This window comes from Mesitornis unicolor, unplaced genomic scaffold, assembly GCF_000695765.1.
Source record: "Mesitornis unicolor isolate BGI_N332 unplaced genomic scaffold, ASM69576v1 scaffold24484, whole genome shotgun sequence".
NCBI lineage: Eukaryota > Metazoa > Chordata > Aves > Mesitornithiformes > Mesitornithidae > Mesitornis > Mesitornis unicolor.
The window spans coordinates 42,295-51,149 of record NW_010182414.1 but is presented as its reverse complement, the minus strand read 5'-3'; the positions used below and the strand labels follow the sequence as shown (position 1 = coordinate 51,149).

At 38.3% G+C, this 8,855-nt stretch overlaps 1 protein-coding gene across 3 annotated transcripts in view; it reads right to left on the bottom strand.

Annotated features, from left to right (window-relative positions):
* Positions 1 to 401: 401 nt before the first annotated feature.
* The window catches only part of ATXN7L1 (ataxin 7-like 1), a 41,379-nt gene continuing 32,925 nt past the window's right edge, over positions 402 to 8,855 (bottom strand). For 2 of the 3 annotated variants that reach the window (XM_010183772.1, XM_010183773.1), the window contains 2 exons: positions 6,304 to 6,378; positions 402 to 3,043 (listed from right to left, as the gene is read on the bottom strand). In XM_010183772.1, the coding sequence (XP_010182074.1) occupies positions 3,002 to 3,043; positions 6,304 to 6,378 (117 nt within the window). In that variant the 3' untranslated portion in view covers positions 402 to 3,001. The remainder of the gene's footprint in view (positions 3,044 to 6,303; positions 6,379 to 8,855) is intronic. The other variant, XM_010183774.1, reaches the window with a different exon arrangement.

Here is an 8,855-nt window from a genome sequence, read left to right as displayed (position 1 = left end):
CAATGAAAAAAGACTGGTTATAAATTTGTACTGCCCATTGAAGTGAGAATTCCTAAATCTAGCAGCTCAAGCAAACTTAATTCTTACACTGATAAGGAATGAGAAAATGCAATCAGCTAAGCAAAGGAATTTAAAAATGATTTATCAGTGCAAAAACCTCAGTAGCTGATTGTCACACGTGTCCTGACTTGTAAATGCAGAAAAATTTTAGACACGAACACCAAAAATAATCTCAGAGCAAGTCATCCCTGCGCAGAGAGCTGGGCAAACCTTTTGTACCTCCAGTCGAATTCTCGGGGCATATCTGCACAGCCTATTTCAGTCTGTGGGAAGGAAAAGGGCAGTCTTGCCACACATACCATTTTTGCTTTGCAAAGATAAAAAATGACAAAAGCCAGCCGTTTCTTACAAACATATAAATTATTTTATTTACAAAGCCATGTTACAAAAAAAAATAATAATAATAAAGCAAAAAACAAAAAATACAATCGCTCACTAGAGAATATCTCCAGGCCCGGTGCTGAACCATGGCAGTATCAATCAGATACGTGTTTGTTCTGTTTTTCCTTTTTTAAACTGTAAGCCATAGAATTTACTATTTACACCTACTTTAGACATTTATTCTGCTTACAATTATCACAAGCATGGAATGAATTCTATCTGATACTGCTAATACATAAAGGTGCAGGACAAAGAATGAAAATACTTAGTGTTACAAAATATGGATTGTAGAAAAGAAATTGGCTGTACAAGTATGGCATTTTTTTTCTTAGAATGATTGGACATGCTTTCTTCAAAAGTCTTCTGGAAAAGGTTCTAAAATCTGTAGTAGGAAAGCACAATATAGCAGGTGCAAATTCGTTTCTGTGCAACAACAGTTATTTAATATATCCCATGACTGACCAGCTATGCAAAACCCACAGAGTTTTGTTAAAGTGCCATGGGTCAACAGCATAACAAAATATAAGGTGTAAATAGAAAAATTTCTTTTTTTCTTCTTTTTTTTTAAAACAATAGTTCACTGAGAATCAGCAATAATAGAATATGCTGTATAAACTATTCTCTACAAAGGTCGATCAGCACTATGTACAATTGTTACATCGATACAAAAGAAGGCATACAAGTTATCCAAGTCGCTTTTTATGGCTGACGGGCCTATGCATTGCGTATGTGTAACAACCAAAGCTTCTGAGCCTCTATTGCTGGAAACAAATCACAAGATTTTCAGGCAAATGGGGAAGAAAAAGAACTACCGAGTGAATGCTACACTAATAATGCATTATAGGCTGGTCCAGTTTGTATCCTTTTTTTTTCCCAAACGTTTACTTCCGTTTCACTTTTCAGGCCAATTTTTTCGATACATAGAATTAAATAATGACTCTTCGATGATGAAAGAACACTGTGGGATTTCACTTGGTGCTTAACTTTCCTGAAATGCTGTCAGGTGTAAGCCAGTCGAAAAAAAAAATTAAGCAGCATTCAAAGAACAGGCTCCATATTCCAGCTTTCCAATTAAAAGATGCATGGAAAGAGCTAAAGCTTCCTACAACTACGACATCGCTCCTTCAGTCATTGATGAGCATTATTTCTCAGAAACAACGACTGAATCTCACAGCCGCTGGTTTCCCTCAACAACCAGAAATAGTTCATTGATTACAGAGGATGACTTTGTTACTGAGATTTTTCAACTCCTGCAGTTTCGTAACTCAAAATAAATTAAAAAAATCAACATAGCACTGCTCCTAAAACTGAACAAGACAAAAATTGTGCAAAAATAACAAAGATATGTACACATTTTTCAGTCTGAAGAAATGTACAATAAAAACATAATTCAAAGAACATTTTAAAAATATAAACATTGCTTAAACTTTCCTAAGTTTCATACTGTTTCTGAAACTATACCGGTCAGTTAGCTCTGAATTATAGCAAAACATAAATTATTACAAAATTAACACTATAAAAATTTATTTTAAGAATATTTCTAAACTTTTTTCAAAGGGTCTAGCCTTGTTTATAATTGCTTAAACATTTTTAGTCTTAAAATTTGCCTTAAGCCTTCTTTTTTTAAAAAAGAAAGTAGTAATAATCTCCCTATTTGCAGTCTCTCGCTTTTCCCCAAGATGTAAATAAACCAGCATATAAGTGCACTTTTAACACTGTAGAAATAAAAATTAACTCCTCTGTACTATTGTTCCAGTACCTAGTATTGGCTTCCTGATTATAAAATCTATATCTTATTAAAAAATTATTCAGTAATCCTATAAGAAACACTGTCAGTGCAATTCTATTGATGCAAGCCAATCTGCTCAACTCCTGTCCTTGCAAACCCAAACTGTTTACTGAGGTTATCAAGTGCTGTGATCTTAAGTGTCTGGAAATCCACCAAGATTCAGGGATTTTACAGGTCGAGCCTCTGATAACGTTAATTACAGTTTGGTGCAAAAATCCTCTACGCATCGATTGAAGTACAGATCCCTTAAGAGCCCGATGATGGAAGAGGCTGAACACTCAGAATTCCCACTGAAATTATTAAATGCTGTAGGTACAGAGCACCAGTCAGGATTAGTCCCTAAAGTTGCAGTGCCCCAGCTGTTTGCAAATTACTAAGAAATGCACTCAATTTTTATCCATAGGACAAGCTTAAATACAGAATTACTGTAATTTTTATTTAATGAAAAAATTTGGAGATCCTTTAAATAAATTCAAATAATGATCTGGATTTTTTTGGAATGTCCGCTGTGTTCTGGTAAGGAAACAAAGGGAGCATTGCAACGCTAACAGCTTTAAAAGGCATGAAACATAACCAAGCAGAACGCACAGATCAGTGGCAAATACAAGTGAAAAACTAAACAAATCACTATTACAGTTTTCTGTAAATTTAATTCTCTTTAAAACCACAAATTCATAAAAGGTTAAATCCACCTGCAGGACATAGAAAAGAAAAACCCTGTGGTGTAGGGCTGCTGAGAGCTAGAGATTATAGGCTGGTTCCTTTTCCTTGTTATGGAAGAGTCCTTATTCTACCAGTCCGGTTTGATGTCTTCTAAAAGAGAAACCAGAGCCAGGTTCAAAATCACAAAATGTCTTTCAGTATATAATACTTTAATAACATCTGCGTCTGACAGAGCTCAAGCAGGAATTATTTCAAGTCCCTGAACTAAATTCCCTCCTTGTTTATTGATTACATTTAGACCTTCAAGAGAAGGAATTGCTTTGAATAAACAGCGTGTTTCCTTTTAGGACTGTCTGATTTTAGTGAGCTTTGGTGAATCTCCTGTTCATTAACTTGGTGTATCATTACACACAAAGAGCAGCAATTAGACGACAACTCTGAAGAATCTTTTCCTCTACACAGCATGGTTTCATGCACAAGGAATCCCCATACAGCATACACGTTGTCACCTTCCCTTAATAAAATGCTCTAGTTACTCAGTATTTAAAAACCACCGCATACTGAGGTCTTGAAGTGTTAACATATTCAGGCACCTAAAAGCACTATGAAGACAAAAACACTTGATTAGTGATAAACCTAGAACAAGGATAAAATATGGAGAAAACAAGCTTTTAATACAGAATTTGTTTAACAGGCACAAATAATTTGACTGCAAAACTACCATTCCATTAATGTCTGTTAAAAGTCAAGTAGCTTTTGTAGTTTTAGGGAAAAGTAATTTTTTTTTAATTAAAGCAACAACAGTTGGAAAAACAGGCATGCTTTTTTGTATACAAGCCCCTGTTCAGCTCTCAAATAGATGCAGCAAATTCAAATTAAACATGAATTGAGAACAATTTGTCTGAACTTAACCTGAGTTTAATGCAAGGGGAGGGAACAGACAGCCCCGCAACAGTTTTATCCACACAGTCCACTGGTCCCCCACAGGAGTACCCCAGAGCACAGTGTACTTCAACAAACAGCAGGTGACTGAAAGAAACAACCTGTGTGAAATCAAAACAACCACGGGGCACCTTTATCTCACAACTCTGTAATGAGAAATGCCCCATTACGAGTGCGAGTGACTTTTACAGCACTGCCTTGTGTCCTCTCAGCTCCCCATGGACACCTTGGGAAGGCGAGGGGGGAGCTGCTTTCTCAGCAGCACTGCACACAGGCCATCCCAGGTTCAGACAGACTGGTTTCACAGCCTTAACACGGTTTCCCAGATGCTTCATCCTCACCCAGTCTCTCCACCCCATGTTGAGTTAAGAGCCCCGCTCCTTCTCCTGAGAAACTACAATCTTCTAACTCTCCCTCTACACCAGCAGACCACCCCAACAGGTTGCCTGACCAGGTAACACAGTGAAGGAAGTCCAGAGTAACCGCGCTGTATTCACATTTACATCGATGGCTGCAATTCCACTTCAAAGTGCACTGTTGAAAGTCTTTCAGACTTGTATTCGTGAAAACTTGCCTGTTTTTTTCCAATTATAAACCTCAGTATATGGCAGAGATTGTCTCTGCCTACAGACCTTGCTTCACTTGGACTCCCTCATCATCATGGTTGTAACAACCCTAACATTAAGAGCACTCAGGTTCCCCCAGTGGCATCTTGCCTGCCACAGAATATACTTGCAGATCCACTTATTGTAACCTAACTAATAAGACTTTTATAAAGAAATATTATAGTACAGTTTAAGACTAAAATTTTATTTAGAGCCTGTTCAGTTGCTAGATTTGAGATGAAAGCTGTCAACAAAGCAGCTCAGATTTATTTTGACATTGACAAGCACTCATTAAATAGGTAATCATTACTCATGGTTCCAAATACTAAAATCCTGTGCTAGAGTTTAAAAAAGAAGTTTAATAAAACTTAATGCATTTTGATTTCCTTTTGTATTTGTATTCTGAGCTCCATATTCAACTACCAATCTGACAGAAACATATTTTTAACAATAAAGAGTCTGTGGCACTTAAAACAAGCAAGCACTTCTATTTTTGATATAGTTAAGGAAGCAGGCAGCTGAAAAGTTCAGCAATAGCCTCTGTTTACCTAAGGCCACCACAAAATTAATGTTTTGTACTGTTAAGTTTTCCCCATGAGATCCAGGCAACAGATCCCAGCAAGCTCTGCTCCTCGGGCAGGGTGTATTTTACATTAACACAAGAGCAGGAGGTTAAAAACAGTTTTGCACTTTGGAACAGCTTTATCCCATGTTTGTTACTGGCAGCTGGATGACAGCGTCTCACACAGCAAAACAGCGGTCCCTAGAAGTATGAAGAAACTTTCCACTTTTTTCCCTTCAGAGCAGTTGTTCCATACGTTCACTGTTTTGCATTCAGCACCAGGAGAAAAAAAAATTACTCTTTGGCAGTTCATCTCAGGGTGTGAGAGATTCCAAGTATTTTTAATGGGGATACAGTTGTGGATTATCATTACTACAATTTCAGTCTACACAGCCGAAACCAAGCAGCACAGCCATCTGGAATGACTACTCCTGCATAATCTAGTCAGAATACGCAACAGAATTCTAGAATACTGCTTGTACGGAAAAACCTTCTGGAATTTTTGTTTACTTGTGACTAAACTTTGCTGAGGTGGGTGGGAAACCCTTCCATACCAATTATCTTGATAATGAACTCTTGATAAATGACTCAACTTGGAGAGTCAAAGAGTAGGGGCCATAGTAAAAAAATAAACCAGTCTATCAGTCCTGCAGACAGATGAGGGCTGGGGCACAGGACAAGCACCTGTCCTCACAAAAAGGCTGAGTTACAGAATTTATTATAATTATCTGACTAATAGTGTGATAAACAGGTAGGGGGGAACACTAAGGATTTCTCACAGCCTAAGAAGAATTCAGATTATGCTTAGCTTAGTTATGCTTTCAGATTAGTTTCTCTGAATAGCCAAGTGCCCTCTCTTCTCTGTCCTGTTTCTGTCCTCCCTGTGCTGCTTTCAATTCTGGCCTTAACGCTGTCCCTTCTGTGCCAGTCTGGGGACTCTGCTGTGCCATCTCGCTCAGCAGGGGAAATTGGATAGAAAAACCACATCAGCTTGGCTGGTCCTGCACAGGCAGTTTCTGCTGCTGCTGCTGAGTTCACATCACCAAAGGAACAGCCAGCAAGCAGTGCATAAACCAACCTGAAGTGTACTACAGGTGGTGAGAAACAAGCACAAAACTTGTTATTCATAAATCTCGGAGGGGAAAATAGCTGGAAGAGAAAATTAAGTGAGAGGAGAAATCTAGTATTAGTTCACTGAGAGACAGCTTCCATAAAGAAATTGTATTTTAAGGTTTTAAAGCATAAAATATTTCAAAACTGCTTACAGACTACTTATGTGCACTTTTTTAAAAGCAACTTACTTGTCTGTTGTGTACTGGGTTTGATGTACTCGAAGGACTGGATTGTGACAAAGCTACACTGCTATTTTTTCCAATCTGAAAAACATTAATTGAGCAGTAGTGAGAGGCAGATTTGTCAGGTGAATGCAGATGATGGTAACGGCCTTCTCTTCCAAGTGTAAAGTGGCACTAATTGCCTTGCATTTGGAACACAGGTATTTTGCTATTGCAAAAGAAAAACTTTTTCAGATAGAATCATAATTATCTCTCAGAGGCTGTATACTTGAAATAAACTCTTAAGAAGCACATAAATACTATTATAAGTCAGAAAACAACATATGAAACAGTTACCGGGGGGATACAGATTGTGAAACCCCATCTCTCCAGACTGAAATACGAGTTTAGTTACTGGAGTCACTTAGTGCAGCCACTCAGCAGCTGAGAGAGCACAGAGTGCTCAAGGGTCAAAGACCCCTCCTCAGGGGACCTTCCCCACTTCTGGGGAGTTTAAAGCAAGTGGCCAAGCACCACAGCATGCCCAAAGTTATTCCATTTTCTTCCATGCAGAGTCTTCATTTATTATTGCTCAGTAAAGCAAGTATTAACCAGAAGAATCAAACTCCAGAGGTTTAAATTTGCAATTCTATCAATTTACTGCATCAGAGAATTCATTTGGGAATGAGTGCAAACTGACAATATACATATATACATTTTAAAAGTAAGTAGTTAAAATACTGCAATATTCAATCTGCGTATTTCAAGGCTTGGGAAACGACAGCACTGTGCAAGAGCAGTCTGTCTTAGGCTTCTCTCCAATGACCCAGAAACATAGCATAGTTATTTCTGCTGCGATACAAAAAGGGGACACAGCTGTTGAGCCACAGGAGCGGGTCCTCAAGGGTTACAAGGCTGATAAAAATTAACCATGGAGACCTGCCTGCAAATGGCAGCTGACTGGGGCTTGAAGAGTTATTCACAAGGTCGAAGGACTTCAAGGAACATCAACTTTAATCGTTTGATGGAGAGGTGGCATTTTCAATCAGTGAGAAATGCAGTTGCAGGTTTCTTACTGAATAGATGGGACTGTGGCACTGGCTGGCAGGGTTTCCACCAACATCAGTTTTCTCCTCCCCTTCTGCAACAGCATTTGTTATTTTGCCATTTCACATATACAGTGAAAGGTAGCCTTTGGCTCCCTCTTCTTCTCTGCCCTTTCCCACACAAGGACTGTTTAAAACTCTGTTCACATTCTGTCCAGAAGAAATGTTTAAAGTCTTCATTTGCAGCCAATTCTGAAGGCAGCTCCCGTGGTGCAAAGATTAAAAGGGTAGGCCCCTGCCTATCCTGTTCCCTTTAGCTTCCTTTGCATGCCACAGCTGTTCTCTAGGTAGTAATGTGCTTTTCTTCAATATACAAATCTTGACTAAAGACACACAGTCTCGTAAAGTCTTTCCTAGCCAGTCAGAACATCATGACACACCTGCAACATCATAAACCCTTCCGTAATAAAATACACATCCTTCTTTTAAATGGAAAAATAGCCACTAGGAAATCAGCTTGCTGAGGTCCCAGAATCACGAGAAGGGACATTACCCCTCTTCAGGCTTTCATTCACTCACTGCTCCCAGGTCTTGCCAGACAGACTGACTGGGTATGACAAGGCAAGGAGCAAGGCAGCGTGCAGCACTGAGGTCAGCTGTGAGCTGCGACACCACCCCGCTTCACTTCTCTCTAGAAACTAAAGTACACTTCAAAACCCAATGTTAACACCTTCAGTTACTGTCTATCCAGGCCAGACTCAACTTACATCAGAAAAAAAAGTACCTGAACCTATCACCAGTCAAGTGATCTTTTTTCTGTGTTACTGGTCTCTTAATTTACTTTGCCCTATTACGTCAGCGAACAGGAGCAAGATTTTAAGTAATACTGACTTTTTGGTGGAATTTTTACTGTGATTGCATTTCTAGAACACAGCAAGTCACAACGTCACAGCTTAAAAGTGATTTTAAGTATTGTATCCTCCAGAGCTTTAATATTCACATGTAGAGTACGTAATATTATTTGACCCATATGCTTAACTGGGTACAAATTTCATTTATTTATAGCACAAATAAACAATAGGAACTATTCTGTATTGTATACAATTGAGTATCCTTGTCACAAAGACCATTAGCTGCCAGCCAGACATCCAAAATATTATCAGCTCCACTCTACCTCCATTTTTTGATTACTAGTGTAGCTCCAAAGATCAGCAGTATGAGAAGAAAGTGTGACCAACCTTTTACATATATATATACACACACATATATGCAGGTATACATATGTATGTGTATGCACCTGTACATATAAACATTATGTTTAAAAATCTGTATATCGTTACACTCATTACATATATTTAACCTTTTACTTAAGCAAAAAAAATAAATTAGTGTGAATTACATATTTACAGACATTCAGAAAAGACCTCTGATTGATCCTTTGTGGTTTATTTACTTCCATTACAGTGCAACATACTGAAATACATCCCAAGCTGGAAGAGGAATGTCCCACGGGAACAGATTTATTCCCTAGGG